This window comes from Ammospiza caudacuta, chromosome 22 (genome assembly GCF_027887145.1).
Source record: "Ammospiza caudacuta isolate bAmmCau1 chromosome 22, bAmmCau1.pri, whole genome shotgun sequence".
NCBI classification, from domain to species: domain Eukaryota; kingdom Metazoa; phylum Chordata; class Aves; order Passeriformes; family Passerellidae; genus Ammospiza; species Ammospiza caudacuta.
In genome coordinates this window covers 8686162-8703336 of record NC_080614.1, presented here as the reverse complement: position 1 = coordinate 8703336, position 17175 = coordinate 8686162, and the positions used below count along the sequence as shown (strand labels likewise).

General features: G+C 50.3%; 1 protein-coding gene across 2 annotated transcripts; it reads right to left on the bottom strand.

Annotated features, from left to right (window-relative positions):
* Nucleotides 1–2493: 2493 nt before the first annotated feature.
* Nucleotides 2494–17175, bottom strand: TMEM240 (transmembrane protein 240). Of its 2 annotated transcripts, XM_058818877.1 has the most exons (4): nt 16968–17175; nt 16572–16678; nt 8160–8368; nt 2494–4929 (listed from the first exon to the last, which is right to left on the bottom strand). In XM_058818877.1, the coding sequence occupies exons 1-4, from the start codon at nt 17022–17024 to the stop codon at nt 4781–4783; spliced, it is 522 nt and encodes a 173-aa protein (XP_058674860.1). In that variant the 5' UTR covers nt 17025–17175; the 3' UTR covers nt 2494–4780. The 2 variants fall into 2 exon arrangements, with proteins under 2 accessions (XP_058674860.1, XP_058674858.1); XM_058818875.1 differs by lacking the exon at nt 16968–17175 and having other exon boundaries at nt 16572–16771.

Below are 17175 nucleotides of genomic sequence, written 5' to 3'. Positions count from 1 at the left end.
CCCTTTTATCCCCAAATCCTGCCCATGACACAGCTCCTTCCTCACTTGAGTTGCCCTTCAGAATAAAAATTTATTTGGGAGAATTCACTGTTTAACACAGGTGATCTGAGAGCAGCCCCACATATTTTTGCCCCAAGTAAATCACTTTTTTTTGCTCACTTGAACTGCCCTTCAGAGTAAATTTTTCTTAGAAAAGTGGATTTGGGGGGATTCACTGTTTACCAAAAGTGATCTGAGAGCAGTCCCATATATTTTTCCCCCAAGTAAATCAGTTTTCTCCATGGAGAGCTGACTTTGGGGCACACAGATGCAGCATGGCCTGAAGAGAGAGACGAGTTTGTTTGTTTGCTCCCACTGCTCTTGCCACACAAATTTTCTGCTGCATTTCTGCACCAGCTGGGAGAATGTGCCATTGTCAGGGCCTGAACACGAGCCTGTCTTGATGAGATGACATTTGTTCTTCTGTGCATGTGAGAGACAGGTTAGAAAACCTCCTGATTTTTTTTTCGCTGTGTTTGAACTGGATCTGAACTCTCTGCTCTGCTCTGAGGCCTCTTGTGTAGCTACACAGCCCCAGCACGTTGGCCTGACCTAAATCTGTGCCCTTGCTGAGCTCTGCTCACACAGGAGCTGCCACCAGCCCCACTTTGGCCATGCTGAGCTGTCCCTGGCACTTTTCCTGAGATTCCTCTGCTTTTCCTGCTTTTCCTGCCCTTCCAGGCACTGAGCTTGAGAGGCTCAGGCTCCTCTCTGCAGGCACCCAGAATTGAACAGTATTGAAATATTTTCCTTTAAAATCAGGGGGTTTTTTCCTTTAAAATCAGTGAAATATTTTCCTTTAAAATCAGGGTTCTTTTTCCTTTAAAATCAGTGAAATATTTTCCTTTAAAATCAGTTTTGGATCTCAGAGCTTCCCTGTTCTCCCAGCCAGTAGAAGCCAAAAATGTCCCAAAATGTGAGGGAATCCCCCATTCCTTCCTCAGGGCTCTCCCCACACCTTCCCAGCCTTTTTGCATCTCCTCCCTGCCCAAAATCTGGGGAATTGCTGCTCCCAGAGGGAATTACTGACTTCAGAGGGTTGGGGAAATAAAAACCACTCAGATGCAAAACATGCAAAAAACTATTTTACTGACAAACAACGAAGGATGGGCTTGGTTCCAGGAGCTGAACTGGTTCTCTATGGTACAAACATCTTGGAAGGGAAGGAATGGCTGAAATACACTCACTTGTTGACCCAAAATAAATCACAGTGTGCTTTTTTCTATTGCCTCCCCCAGCCCAAGCTCTCTGCACCTTCAGCTGCTCCTTCAGCACAGCCCTGGCTGAAATCTGCCTGTGCAAGTTGTATTTCATAAAAATAAAAATAAAATTTAGCCATTATTGCTTTTCAACCACAGTAGGGATGGTTCTGTGATGGACCCAGAGCAGAGCTGGGTCTCTCTGGTGCAGTCTGGGCTGTGCCTCTCCCTGCCTGATGCATGCAGGAGTGCTTCGGGTGCAGGAAAAAGGAAAAAAAGGAAAAATAAGGATGGAAGTGAGGGCAGGCAGCACTGCAGGCTCTGTGCTGGTGCTCCAGGAGTGAAAATCCTCCTCTGGGAGCCCCTGGGGAACAGAAATGGGGGTGCCAGAGGGGGGACAGGTCCATGCAGGGCACAGAGTGACAGACAGAGCTCAGGACACACGGACACACAGCAGGGCCCCTCAGCCCAGCTGGGGCGGGCAGCTCCTCCTGGCTCTGCCACATCTGCCCTCTCCTCTGCTTCCCTTTCCTCTTCTTCCTCTCTTTTACTTCATCTCCTTTACTTCATCTCCTCTGCTTCCTCACTTCTTCCTCTCCTTTAATTCCTCTCCTTCCTCTACTCTGCTTCGTCTCTTTTACTTCATCTCCTCTGCTTCTCTCTTTTTCCTCTCCTTCCTTTTCCTCTGCTTCCCTCTCTGCCTTCTCCTCTTCTTCCTCTCCTCTCCTTCCTCTCCTCTTCTTCCCTTTCCTCTTTTTCCTCTCCTTCCTCTCCTTTGATTCCTTCTCTTCTTCCTCTCCTCTACTTCCCTCTCTACTTCCCTCTCCTCTTCCTCTCCTTCCTCTCATTTTCTTCCTCACCTTTGCTTCCTCTCCTCTCTCCTTCCTTCTCTGCTTCCCTTTCCTCTTCTTCTCCTCTCCTCTTCTTCCTCTCCTTCCTTCTCTGCTTCCCTCTCCTCTTCTTCCTCTTCTTTATTTCCTCTCCTTTACTTCTTCTCCTTCCTCCTCTCCCTCCCTCTCCTCTGCTCCCCTCTCCTCTTCTTCCTCTCCTGTTTCCCTCTCTCCTTCCCTTTCCTCTCCTTCCCTCTCACCATATTTTTTTCAAATCTCCTTTTAGACATCAGGACCATTTTTATTATATAGAAAATTCCCCCCCCCCCCCTTCCAGATCCTCACATTTTTATGGAATTTTGCCACGGATCAGCCAGATCAACACTAACAGGTGTGAGCCATCACTTCACCATTTCCACCTGACTAATTTTTAACATTTCTGCCTAATTTTTAATATTTCAACCAAGCTCAGCTGCTAGAGCCAGGCTTTACATTCAGTCTGAGTTTAATCAGTGGAAAATTTGATTTAAAGTGCTTTTTTCTCCCCTTTTATTTTACATAACCAGTCCCAGGGGCTCAATGTTTTCTCCTTATCCCAATGGAATTTTCTCCTCCCCTCCAAAATGCTGTCCCCACTTGTTGATAACTGCTCAAGGAAAAGTCATTCCTTAGATCCTAAGGAATTTTGGACATGACAGCCAGCAATAACAGACAGACAGACACAAATAAGGACCAGGCAATTATTGAGGTCCAGAAAAAACCTGGGGCTCCAAGACAAGAGGCACTAGGGAATAGCAAAAGTGGGGATGGCAGAAAAATGGGAATATTTGGGCTTGTAATTAACAGAAATGGGCATAGGAAATTTAAAAATGACCCCAAAACACAGAAAGTGAAGCAGGGAGGAAGAGCAGGAGTTGGGGTGTCCCTTTTGCTGCCACCAAACAGCAGGAGGCCACTGAAAATGTCATGGAATCCATGGGAAAAAAAATGAGATTTTTCTCAACATCCTTTACTTCTGGGTTTTTCCCCTTTTTCTGCACCACCCCACTGGATACAAAAAGATGAAAGGCGGGGGGAAATATTGAGGGAAATATTGAGGGTTCTCAGATCCTGGGGATGGCATTTCCCTCTTGTATCCCTGCTCACAAATCCCAGGACAGGATAAAACCCCCCAAAACCCCCAGCTCCTGCTGGCCCTACAGGAGGTTTTGGGGTGAGGACGCTGCCCCCAGAGCCCTGAGCCCAAAAGATCAGACCTCAAAACCCGCCCAGGAGCAGCCCCACAAAACCACTTTGGAGCTTCCTCACATTTGGGTTCAACTCTGGGGACATTTGGGACGTTTGGGGAGGAGTTTGGTCAGGGTGTCTGTGGATTTGGGGTTTTGGTCTGGGTGTCTGTGTGTCCCCAAGCCCAGCCCCATAAGAAAGGGGTGCAGCAGGAATGAGGCTGCTCAGGGACCCCTCTTGCTGCTCTTTGGGCTTTTGGGGTGTTTGAATCAGGCTTTAGGGGTGATTTAACCAGGTTTTTGGGGTGTTTTCACCAGGCTCACCATTCTCAGGACCCCCTCTTGTTGCTCTCTGGGGTTTTGGGGTGCTCTATCCAGGTTTTTAGGGTGTTTTAACCAGGCTCACCCTGCTCAGGGCTCTCTCTGTGCTGCCCTTTGGGGTTTTGGGATGTTTTAACCAGGCTCACCCTACAAGAAGAGGCTGCTCAGGGCCCCCTCTTGCTGCCCTCTGGGGTTTTGGGGTTTTTGGGCTGTTTTAACCAGGGTCACCCTGCAGGAAGAGGGGCAGAGCAGCTCCTTTTTTCCCGCCACCAAAGGTGACACTTCCAAAAGCGCCACCAAAGGTGCCACCTCTAAAGGTGCCTTCTCCAAAGGTGCCACCACTAAAGGTGCCTTCTCCAAAGGTGCCACCACTAAAGGGGTGCTCAAGTCAGGTTCAGAGGGCAGCAATGCAAACACAAAGCCCTGACCCATTCCCAGCCCTTCCTTCCCCCACAGCAATTCCAGAACGTGAACCAAAGCAAAAAAACCCCAAGAACCCCAAAAGGAGACACTGTGCCTTCCCCCATCCAAACCTGAGAACCAAAGCAAAATAAAACCCCAAAAAACCCCAAGAAGGGGACACTGTGAAACCTGTGAACCAAAGCAAAATAAAACCCCAAAAAACCCCAAAAAGGGGACACTGTGAAACCTGTGAACCAAAGCAAAATAAAACCCCAAAAAGGGGACACTGTGCCTTCCCCCATCCAAACCTGTGACCAGCCAGGCCCTTTGTAGCCGTGGGAGGCTCAGAGCAGCCAAAGGAAGAAAGAAATGTTGTGGGGCTGGAGCTCCTGGAGGAGACACTTTGCATCTTCTTGCTGCTGTCCCACCTCCATCCCCTCGGCCACCACTGCCAGCAGGATGAGCAGGACAGCCAGGACAATGAGATGAGGGTTGAAATTATAATGCAAATCTCTTTGTTCTCGTCTGCTTTTTTTTTTTTTTTTACATATTTACACCAGTCTGACAATAAAACGTGGACCACAGTGCAAAGCCTGGGCTGCAGAGCGCCCAGCGCCGGCTCTGGTTGTGCATGGCGGCGCGTCCACCCGGGGCCATCGCGGCAAAATCGCGGCAAAATCGCGGCAATCCGAGCGCCCGGCCGGCCTGGGGGCGCTGCAGGGGCCGTCCCGTGAGGAAGAGGAGTCCCTGGAGTGCGGTTCCCTCACAGGTGCCGCGGGCTGGGGTGCCCGTTGTGGTAGAGCTTCTGTTTGATGTGCACCATGTTCCCCGTGGGCTCCTCGTACTGCCGCGGGTGGCGCTTGCGCAGCTCCTTCAGCTTACACAGCCTGGGCAGCCACCACCAGGGCGTGTCTGCAACGAGGGGACAGCAGGATCAGGCTCTGTCACCCACCGGGGCCATGGGTGTGTCCCCAAAGCTCTGTGTGACCCCAGCAGAGCTCCTTGTCTGCAATGAGGGACAGCAGGGTCAGGCTCTGTCACCCACCGGGGCCATGGGTGTGTCCCCAAAGCTCTGTGTGACCCCAGCAGAGCTCCTTGACTGCAATGAGGGACAGCAGGGTCAGGCTCTGTCATCAGGGCTGCGTCCCCAGGGCTCTGTGTGTGTCCCCCAAGCTCTGTGTCCCCAAAGCTCTGGGTGTCCCCCACAGAGCTCCTTGTCTCCAAGGCAGGGGACAACAGGGTCAGGCTCTGTCACCCACCAGGGCTCTGTCCCCAGCCCAGCTCCATGTCCCCAGGATTCTGTGTCCCCAGGGCTCTGTGTCCCCAAGGCCCTGTGTCCCCATGTCCCCCGAATTCTGTGTCCCCAAGGCCCTGTGTCCCCATGTCCCCCAGGCTCTGTGTCCCCATGTCCCCAGCCCAGCTCCTTGTCCCCAGGACTCTGTGTCCCCAGGGCTCTCTGTGTGTCCCCAAGGCTCTGTGTCCCCAGGATTCTGTGTCCCCATGTCCCCAGCCCAGCTCGCTGTCCCCGTGCCAGCACACCCAGCACAGCTCTGGGGGAATTCTCAATCTTGAGAATTCATTCTACACCTTGACTAAAGGATACGTTTATATTTTCTAATACTTATAATAATTAATAATTTATAATAATTAATATTTGGTATATTAGATATAATTAATAATAATTGAAAATTTATAATAAGTAATATTTTATCCCATATAATATTTTATAGTAATAATTTGTAATACTATCTAATTGCTATCTAATACTATCTAATTGTACTAATTGCTAATTTATAATTTATATTTAATACCTTATATAATATATAACATATATATTATATATGTTATATATGTATTAAATATAATACTATATATAATATGAAATATTTATATAATTATATATTATATATTGTATATTATATATTATATATTATACATTATACATTGTATGCAATATCTAATATATAATACAATATAAAATATATATTATATATATTTTATAATATATATTGTATATTAAATATATACTAAATATATATTATACAATATATTATAATATACAATATATTACATATAGTAATACTATGTAATAATATTTATAATAATTTGTAATTTATAATAATTAATATTTTATATAATATATACTATTTTATATTAATAATTCCTAATATTTACTATTTATAATATTGTAATTAATACTAGTTTCAAATACTAAATCATTGCTAAATATAAAATATGAAATTCATTGCTAAAAATAAAAAATACTAAATCATTACTAAAAATAAAATATGAAATTAATTCCTAAAAATAAATACGAAATTAGTTAATAAAAATAGAACATGAAATTAACTCCTACAAATAAAAAATACTAAATAATTACTAAAAATATACTACTAATTATTACTACTAAATTACTAAAAATAAACCGCTAAATAAATGACTAAATAATTACTAAAAATAAAACCATATTAAATAATTACTAAAAATAAATTACATTAATTACTAAAAATAAATACGAAATGAATTACTAAAAATTAAAAATACCAAATAATTACTAAAAATAAACCACTAAATTAATTACTAAAAATAAAATCCTCCCTTCAGTAGGGGCAGGTGATCCCAGCTCAGGGAGAGCTCCTGGCAGCCCTGCTCTGATCTCTGATGGAATTCAGGAGTCCCAGCCCCAGAATTGCTCCTCAAAGGCTGAAACCTCCCAGGAAATTCAGAATCCCAGCTCAGAAACGGCTCCTGGAGCCTGCTGGGGTTTGGGAAGATTAATGGGAAATTAATTTCATTTTTATCTGAGCTTTTAGGAGTCTCCGTGTTTCTCATTAGAATTTCTTATGGGCCTGCAGATAAATCTTCCTGCTGCTCCTTCCCTGAGCTGGGCGCAGCAGCACCATCAGTCAGGGGTTGGAGAAATGGAGATTTTGGGGCACTTTTAGAGGGAATTTCCAGTCATTCCCTCATTTTCCTGTCATTTTTATCTCTTTCAAATATGAAAACCCACGGGCTGAGGAGGCTCTGAAGGGTCTGCTGGGCCTTCCCGGGGTTAATTCAGGATTTTACTGCTCCAAACCAAACTGTGCCCAAGGGTTTTGGTTTTGGTGGCACAAGTGAATAAAAACATCTCCACATCTGGCCAGGGGTGAGGGGTGGGAAGGGATGGAAATGGGAATAATGGAAATAATGGGAATAATGGGAATGGAAATAATGGAAATAATGGAAATGGGAATGGAAATAATGGAAATAATGGAAATAATGGAAATAATGGAAATGGGAACGGAAATAATGGAAATGGGAACGGAAATAATGGAGGAGAAAAAGGAGAAAGAAGAGGATGAAGAGAAGAAGGAGGAGGAAGAGGAGAAGATGAGGAAGAGGAGAATGTGAGGAGGAAGATGATGAAGAGGAGAAGATGATGAGGAAGAGGAAAAGATGAGGAGGAACATGAGGAAGGAGAGAAAGAAGAGGAGAAGATGAGAAGATGATGAGGAAGATGAGGAGGAGGATGGGGAAGATGAGGAGAAGATGATGAAGATGAGGAGAAAAATGATGAAGCTGATGAAGATGAGAAGATGAAGAAGATGGTGAAGATGATGAGTAAGAGAAGATGATGAAGATGATTATGAAGATGAGAAGATGATGAGGAAGATGAGGAGGAGGAAGAGGAGAAGAAGAGGACAAGATGAGGAGGAAGATGAGAAGATGGTGAAGATTAAGATGATGAAGATAGTGAAGATGAGAAGATGGTGAAGAAGACGAGGATGAGGATGAGAAGATGATGAGCAAGAGGAAGATGATGAAGATGAGGACAAGGAGGAGGAAGATGAGAAGATAATGAAGATGAGAAGATGGTGAAGATTAAGACGATGAAGATAGTGAAGATGAGAAGATGGTGAAGAAGATGAGGAAGAGGAAGATGATGAAGACAAGGACAATGAGGAGGACAAGGAGGAGGAAGATGAGAAGATGAGGTCGATGAGGCTGATGAGAAGATGAGGATGAGGAGGAAGATGAAGATGAAGATGAAGATGAAGATGAAGATGAAGATGAGGATGAAGATGAGGAGGAAGATGAGGAGGAAGATGAAGATGAGGATGAGGAGGAAGATGAAGATGAAGAAGAAGGCGGGTCCGTACCGTATCGGCGGCTGGCGCGCCAGGCGCGCACGGCGTAGTGCAGGACGCCGTCCATCCACACCAGGAACCAGCTGATGCAGAAGCCCAGCAGCAGCCCCAGCATGAGGTCGATCTCCTGCTTGGTCACATTGTCGGTCACAAAGTAATTCTCCGACGAGTCCACCACCGACTGGTCCCCGTCGTACGGGATCACGTAGTGCACGTGGTGCCTGCCGGGAACGGGGCAAAAACGGCAAAAATCGGTGAAAACGCTTCTTCTGGCTTTTATCCCATCATCCCCAGCAGCAGAGGCTCTTTGTGCTGCTGCCAGCAGAGGAAAGCATGAAAAGGAGGGAAAATATAACGTAGGGGATCACGTAGTGCACGTGGTGCCTGGGCAAAAACGGGGGAAAAACGGCAAAAATCAGCGGAAATTCTTAGTCTGGTTTTTATCCCACCGTCCCCAGCTGCAGAAGGGCTGCCCTGGCTCCTTATGCCAGAAGAGAGGAAAGCGTGAAAAGGAGGGGAAGCACAATGTACAGGATGATGTAGTGCATGTGGTGCCTGGGCAAAAACAGGCAAAAATGGGCAAAAATCAGTGAAAACTCTTATTTGGGTTTTTCTTCCAGTTTCTCCCACTGTCCCCAGCAGCAGAAGGGCTGCCCTGGCTCTCTGTGCTGCTGCCAGCAGAGGAAAGCATTAAAAAGGAGAAAGCACAAAAAAAAAGGGAAAGCACAAGTAGTGCACAAGGTGCCTGGCCATAAATCAGGTTTAATAGGGGAAAAAAAATCAGTGAAAACTCTTATTTTGGTTTTTATCCCACCATCCCCAGCAGCAGAAGGGCTGGCCTGGCTGTCTGTGCTGCTGCCAGCAGAAGAAAGCATGAAAAAAGGAGGGAAAGCATAAAAATCCCTGAGCCTAAGCCTTTTATCCTTATTGGATATGTTATTATTAGTATTGTTATTGTTGTTATTATTATATTGCTATAATGTTATTATGTGATATACATTTTGAATTAGATAAAAACCAACCAACCAAAAAAAAAAAAAAAAAAAGAAAACAAAAAACCAACCCAAAACGCAAGAAAACAAGCAAGAAATAAATATGAAAACCTCAAGCCATATTTCATCCTAAACTCAGGGTCTAAATCCTTTAAAGTATGGGGAGATGATACCAGTATGGGCACAGGTGGCTCTGTCCCTGCTCAGGTGGGCACAGGTGGCACTGTCCCTGCCCAGCAGTGAGCACACACCCATCCAGGTCATGTCCAGCTCCACCAGCACAGCCCTGGCACCCCCAGTGCCCCCAGTTCGGGCAGTGCCAGCCATGCCCAGTGCCCCCAGTGCCCATCCCTGTGTCCCTGTCCCTGCCACACAGAGCAGAGCGGGGCAGTCCCCGAGGCCTCTGAATATTCATGAGGCTCAGGTTGCTCCGTAATCACGCCTGAGAAACGTCCAAATATTGACACAAACAAAGCTGCACTCCAAGAACCTTCCCAAAACAGCCCCGGTCCCTGCCGTGCCCTCAGGGGGCTGGCACCGGCTCCAGGGTGGCACCAGCCCCATTGTCACCGGGAAAGGGGAGGGACAGGGGTGGCAGCTCTGGTGGCAGCTCTGCTCCCGGTGCTGCCCGGTTGGGAACTGGGATTGTCCCTCCTCGGGCACAGGGAAATCCGGGCAGGGGCTGCAGCGGGGAGAGGGGACCCCGAAAGGAATGGGAGGGGTGCCATGGGCACAGGCAAGCACCTCCCGTGTGCCACTGTCCCCAAACCCTGCACACACGTTCCACTGTCCCCAAACCCTGCACACACGTTCCACTGTCCCCAAACCCTGCACACATGTCCCATGTCCCCAAACCCTGCACACACGTTCCACTGTCCCCAAACCCCTGCACACATTTCCCATGTCCCCAAATCCCTGCACACACATCTCCCACTGTCCCCAAACCTTGCACACACATGTCCCATGTCCCCAGATCCCTGCACACACATGTTCCACTGTCCCCAAATCCCTGCACACACATGTCCCATGTCCCACTGTCCCCAAATCCCCGTGACAGAGGTGCCACTCGTGCCCTGGGCTCTCCTTGTGATTATTTACAAGAGAAGGAGAAACCAAACAATTCCTGAGGGCAATTCCTGGGCAGCTCCAGCTGCTGCCAGGTCACGCTGTGCCACCTCCTGTCCTCAGCTGTGCCCACCTTGGGGGGACCCCAAAATATCCCCAGCTGTGCCCACTCTGGCCGTGCTGGAACTTCCACAGGGGACAGAAATTAAAGGAACAGAAATTGAGGGACAGGAATCCCAGCCCAGCTGGCTCCGCTCTGCCCTCTGGCTCGGGTGACAGACAGACAGACACACGGACAGACAGACAGACTGTCCGTGAGTCTGCCCGGTGTCCCCAGGCCCGGCTGTGCCACACGGGAGGCTCGGGCTCTGTCCCCAGCGCTATTGTCCCCTGCGGTGACCTTGGGTGAGCGCCACCAGCGCTGCTGCTGCTGCTGCAGCCACAGCACGGAGAGACAGCGGGGCTGGGACACGGGGACAGCGACAGGGAGGGGACAGCAATGGGGACAGGGATGGGGACAAGGACAGGGATGGGGGCATGGGGGAGAGGGGCAGGGACAGGGATAAGGATGGGGACAGTGATGAGGATGGGGACAGCGATGGGGACAGGGACAAGGATGGGAACACGGATAAGGAGAGACAGGAATGGGAAGAGGGACAGGGAACAAGGATGGGGACAGTGATGGGGGACAGGGACGGGGGACAAGGATCAGGATGAGGACAGGGACAGCAACAGGAATGGGGGACAGGGATGGAGACAGAGACAGGGAGGGGGACGGGGACAGCGATGAGGAGGACAGTGATGGGGACAGCAACGGGGACAAGGATGGGGACCGGGATAGGAACACAGAGACAGGGATGGGAATGGCAATGGGGGACAGGGATAGAGATGGGGACAGCGACAGGGGCGGGGACAGGCATGGGGACACGGACAGCCACAGGGATGAGGACAGGCACAGCGACAGCGACAGGGACGGGGAGGCGCCGATGCTCGGGCTCAGCCCCGCTCCCCCGGCAGGTGACAGTGACAGTGACATCACGGCGCAGCTCCCGCCGCCGCAGCTGCCACATCCCGGCCGGAGCGGCCCTGCCCGGGTTTGGGGCTGATCCCGGGCGGGGCTGGGGGAGCAGAGACCCCCCGAGCCTCCCTGCCCGAGCCCGGGGCCGCTCCGAGCCGCTCCCAGCACGGGCACGGGGCTGGGAGCCTGGCACAGGGATTTGGGAGAGCCTGAGGTTTGGAGAGCATGGCACAGGGTTGGCACAGCCTGGCACAGGGATTTTGGAGAGGCTGGCACAGCGGTTGGGACAGCCTGGGGTTTGGAAAGCATGGCACAGGGTTTGGAGAGCATGGCACAGGGATTTTGGAGAGGCTGGCACAGATATTTGGGAGAGCCTGGAGCCTCCACACGCTGGCATGGACAGTGCCAAGCTGCCCCAGGGATCAGCTCCAGCAGCCACATCCCTGCAGGGAGCGTGGCTGTCACCCGTGGCTGTCACCCCTGGATGCCACCCCTTCCTGAGCCACATGTGCCCCAGGAGCTGTCCCTGTCACCCCCAGCCATGTCCAGGTGCCACCCCTGGCTCTGTCCTGTCCCCCCAGCCCAGCCCAGCTCCCCATTCCCAGGGGGCTCCCCCATGCCCTGGGGGGCACTGCCAGCTCTGCCCTCCTTTTCCTGCTGCTCTGGAGGGGAAAACCCAGCCCAGACTGGTGGTGACACCTCACCTGTTCAGGTGACACCTCACCTGCTCAGGGGACACATTTGTCACCTCTCAGAGCCAGGGGAACACCCGGCTCAGCAGGGACCAGAGGTTGCCCAGCCCAGGCTCGCTCAGGCTGCAAACAGAGGCTCAAACCACCCCAAAAAACTGCAAACAGAGTTTCAAACCACCCCAAAAATCCACAAATTTGGGCCCCAGGGCAGCCTGGGCAGCTGCAGGCAGCCCCAGCTTCCCCAGGCCAGCTCTGCTCAAAGATACAAAAGAAATCACCAAAATCCTGCAAAGAATAAAACAAAATGCAAATCACCACCCATAATCTTTGGGTGGTCACCAACTGCAAATGGGATCTCTGATAAAGTTGTGCCGTCCTATTGTAGATTTGTTCATATTATTGGAGTAAGTTTAGGGTTAGGGTTGTCATTTTAGGGTTATCATTTATAGGGTTATCATTTAAATTGCTAATTTAGAATCCTGCAGCTGTGTTAACCTCCCCATCAAACACACAGTAAAGCACAGGTGCCACAGTGCCACCAGGATATTTTCTGAACAATATCCCTTTTGTCAGGATATTTTTTCTCCTGAGGAGCTGAGAAGCCTCAGAGGAAAAGAAAAACAATAATTATCTGCTGCTGTGGGATGCAACAGGTGCAGCTTTGATTGGTCTCATGTGGTTGTTTCTAATTAATGGCCAATCACAGTCCAGCTGTATCAGACTCTGGTCAGTCACAAGATTTTATTATCATCCTTTTAAGCCTTCTGATGAAACCCTTTCTTCTATTCCTTTAGTATAGTTTTAATAGATCATTTTCTTTTAATATAATTTATATCATAAATATAATATATATTATATTTCTTGTATATATTATATTAAAATAAAATTATTTGTTATTTTATATATTTATATTTTATTATATATTTATATAAGCACATAAATATTTAATATATGTATATATAATATATAATAAAATATAGATATATAAAATAATAAATCAGGCTTCTGAAACATGGAGTCAGATTCTCATCTCTCCCCTCATCCTGGGACCCCTGCGAACACCAACACAGCACAGCTCCCTCCTGGCTCCCACAGACCTCAAAAACACCTCCCAAAAATCCCTCCTGGCATGAACCGAGAGCAAACTTTAAGCCCCTTAAAAACACTGCAAAAATAATGTTCAGCACCCCTTGTGCCCATCCTGGCACCCAATGCTTAAAAACACTGCAAAAATAAATAAAATAAATCATGTACAGCCTTTCCTGTACCCATCCTGCTGGGCCAGGGAATGTCCCTGGGTGAGCCCAGAGCCCCCAGGCCGTGGGCACAGCCTGGGCACAGAACCCCAGGGACCAACAGCAAATCCTGGGCACGGGGACAGGGGACTCCCAAAGGGGAGCTGGGACCTGGCAGGGCCATCCCAGTGCCAGGAGATTGGGGATCCAGGCTGAGAACGCACCCAGGGCACCCTGGCAGGGCTCAGCAGAGTTTCCCCAGCTGGGGATGCCCTCCCAGTCCCTGGCACAGCTGGCACACAGCCCCAGCCCCTCCCGGGGGCACTGCCAGGGCCTGGGCCCACACCCAGCCTGGCTGCAGGACAGTTCCACCCACACTGGGCTCTCCCTGGCACCCTGGGGAAGGAGAGGACAGGATGGGAGGGCAGGGCAAACATTTCTGCCTGAGTTATTGGCTCTGCCTGGCACTGTGACCCAGGCTGGGGCACAGGGACATCATGAGTTGCAGCAGCTCAGCCTAGCACATCCATCTCCATCCATCCACCCATCCCAATTCCTCCTTCCCTCCCATTTCTGCCACATTTCCTGATGTTCCCCATCCCCTCCTGCCCCACACCGAGCTGCAGCTCCCTCCTCCTGCCAGGACTCCCCCTGGTTTTTGGCAAATTCAGTTTCTTTTCCTTCATCCAGCCCAGCCTGGGGAGCTGCTCCTGGCCCAGGGCTGGGCTCAGGGCTCCCGGGCAGAGAGCAGAGGGCACAGCCTGGAAACCAGAGGGCTCCAAACCCTGCCAAGGGGGCAGCAGGGCAGGACAGGGCTCAGGATGAGGTGGCACAGCCCAGACAGGGTTTGGGATCTCCTGGGGGGCATCAGGGCAGGAAAAAGCTCAGGACAGGGTGGCAGAGCCCAGCGAGGGGTTGAGGACCTCCTGGTCCTTCAGGGCAGAGCAGGACAAAGCTCAGTACAGGGTGGCACAGCCCAGAGAGGATTTGGGATCTCCTGGTGCTGCCAGGGGGGCAACAAGGCAGGAAAAAGCTCAGCTCGAGGTGGCAAAGCCCAGAGAAGGGTTTGGGATCTCCAGGGGGACAGCAGGGCAGGCAAAAGTAGTGGCAAAGCCCAGGGAGGGTTTGGGACCTCCTGGTCCTGCAGGGCAGAGCTCAGGATGAGGTGGAACAGCCCAGAGAAGGGTTTGGGATCTCCTGCTCAGGGAGGAGCAGCTCCCAGCCAGCTCTCAGAGCCTCCTGAGCTGCCTCTCCTGGCAGCTGCTCCCACACACCTGAGGCAAAGGATAAACTTTGATTTTTGCCTCCTCTCCCACCCAATCTCAGCAGTTTGGGAGTGTTTTTGTGCCCTCTCCAGGAAATGAGCCCGTGCTGGTTGTGGGCAGTGCCAGGGCTGGTTTATCTGCTCCAGGAGCAGCTCTGCAGGCACAGAGGGGGCTCAGAGGGTGACCCTGGCACCTCCCCAGCTCTGGGGACACTCAGAGAGCCCTGGCACTGCTCAGCCACCCCAAACATCCCAGCAGCTCCTTCCACCAGCACTGAAATGAGCTGGGACCAGTCACAGAAAAACTGGTGGGAGGAGCAGAGGAAAACTCTCAAAACTAGGGAAAAAATCAAGAAAAAACAACAACAAAAAAAAAACAGCTCAGAAAAAGCAAATCCTTGCCAAAACCAAGGGGCAGACACTCTGGAAGTGTTTTGCTATTGAAATTTGCCTTGCGAGGAGGAGCCCCAGGAGCTGAGGGCGCTGCCACATGCCAGGCCTGCTCCTGGGCCTGAACAGAGTCCAGAGCAGCGTGAGGAACAATCCCACAGAACAGGACAAAATTCACCTCCCCACATTTATATTTTTGTAATTCTGGGCCTGAACAGAGTCCAGAGCAGCATGAGGAGCAGTCCTACAGAACAGGGGGGAATTTCACCTCCCCATTATATATATTTATAATTCTGTTCAGCTCTGGGCCTCAACAGGGTCCAGAGCAGCACCAGGAGCAGTCCCTCAGAGAAGGCCAAACTTCACCTCCCCATTATTTATATTTTATAATTCTGTTCAGCCCTGGGCCTGAACAGAGTCCAGAGCAGCACTAGGAACAGTCCCACAGAAAAGGGCAAAATTCACCTCCCCAGTATTTATATTTTTATCATTCTAGGCCTGAGCAGAGTCCAGAGCAGCGTGAGAAGCAGTCCCTCAGAACAGAACAAAATTCAACTCCCCGTTATATATATATTTATAATTCTGTTCAGTCCTGGGCCTCAACAGACTCCAGAGCACCACCAGGAACTACAACCAGTCCTACAGAGAAGGTCAAAATTCACCTCCTCATATATATATATTTTTTTATAATTCTGGGCCTGACCGGAGTCCAGAACAGCACCAGGAGCAGTTCCATAGAACAGGGTGGAATTCACCTTCCCATATCTATTTTTTTATAATTCTGTTCATCCCTGGGCCTGAACAGACTCCAGAGCAGCGTGAGGAGCAGTGCCACAGAGCAGGACAAAATTCACCTCCCCAGTATGTATATTTTTATAATTCTGTTCAGTCCTGGGCCTGAACAGAGTCCAGAGGAGCATGAGGAACAGTCCCACAAAGAAGGGAAAAATTCAGAGCAGTCCCACAGAGCAGGGTGGAATTCACCTCCCCAGTATTTATATTTTACAATTCTGGGCCTGAACACAGTCCAGAGAAGCACCAGGAACAGTCCCACAGAGAAGGACAAAATTCACCTCCCCAGTATTTATATTTTTATAATTCTGTTCATCCCTGGGCCTGAGCAGCCTCAGAGCAGGCAGATCCCAGTTCCCAGCCGAGCCCTCCAGGGATGGATAAGGCCCAGAGATGCTGTTTGGGAGGATGAGGAAGGTGTTTGTCCAGACAAAGTTGTGCACAGCAGAGGCAGCACTCCTGAAGCACAGCCCGGCCTCCTCCGTGTGCTGTGTCCAGCAGGAAAAGCCACAGGGGATGAAAATCCGACCAAAGATTGATTGCAAAGCCACCAAGTGACTGTCCTAGCTGTCCACATCCCAGCCTGGACAGGGCCAAGCCCCAATTCCATTTCTGAGCCACAAAACCAGCACCAACTGCAACACCCAGACCACAAACAGGCTGGGGAACCACAAAAGCCACAATGACAAACGCTTAAATCAAAGTTTCTCACTCCCCCAGGGCTCCCAAATTCCTGTACACAACGGAAAACGCACTCAGAGCCCACGGAAAACTCTTCTTCCAGAAAAAAACAAAACAAATTTAAAAAACAACAACAAACAGCACCCCCTCCTCACCCTGCTCACGCAGGAGCCGCTGGGGAAGGTGAGGCACGGCCAGGATGCAGAAATGGTGGCACAGCTGCCACCGTGTCCCCGTCACCTCGTCCCCAGGTGGGCAGGGCGGGCACGGGGGATGCTCTGCAGGCAGAACTCACCTTCCACAGTTGCAGTGACAAACTCGGTCCTCCCCTCGGAGGTGCGGTAGGATGTAATTGTGGAATCTGTCCAGCAAGGCGTTCATGTCCATCAAGCAAGCTATTGCCTGTAAGAGCCCACAAGCGAGGCACGGGGTCAGCGCTGGGCGCTGGGGTAAAACATCCACTCCAGTTCGATTGCCGGGCACCGAAGCAGCCATCGGGAGAAGATGCGCGTGTGGAGGGACACACGGACACACACGGAGGTGCTCGGGCTCGGGGACAGCGCGGGGGGAAGGTGGAGAGGAGGCGGGGGGGTGGCGGTGCTGATGGAGAGGAGGAGGAAGAGGTGGCGGGGGGGGGGGGGGGGGACACACACCACGGATGGGGAGGGGAAATAAGCAAAAAATCTCTTACCATAACGATAGAGGCGCCCAGGATCATGAAAATCATGGTGTTTGCATTCATGGACATCAAGAGGGAACGGCCAGCGGTGGGGTCCGTGCGCCCGCAGCCCGCGGAGCGGCGGCCGCGCTATTCCGCAGCGCCGAGCGCGGGGCGCATCGCGCTCGCTGCCCGCACGCTGCGGTGCGGCGGGGGGCGGCGGGGCGGCGCGGAGCCCCCC

Excerpts from the sequence above, each read along its gene's own strand:
- TMEM240 (XM_058818875.1), bottom strand. The coding sequence starts at position 16,771 with ATGGCTGCTTCGGTGCCCGGCAATCGAACTGGAGTGGATGTTTTACCC. Across the intron at positions 8,369-16,571 it reads TGTCACTGCAACTGTGGAAG|GCACCACGTGCACTACGTGA; the intron begins GTGAGTTCTGCC and ends CGTTCCCGGCAG. Across the intron at positions 4,930-8,159 it reads GCGCGCCAGCCGCCGATACG|ACACGCCCTGGTGGTGGCTG; the intron begins GTACGGACCCGC and ends CCCTCGTTGCAG.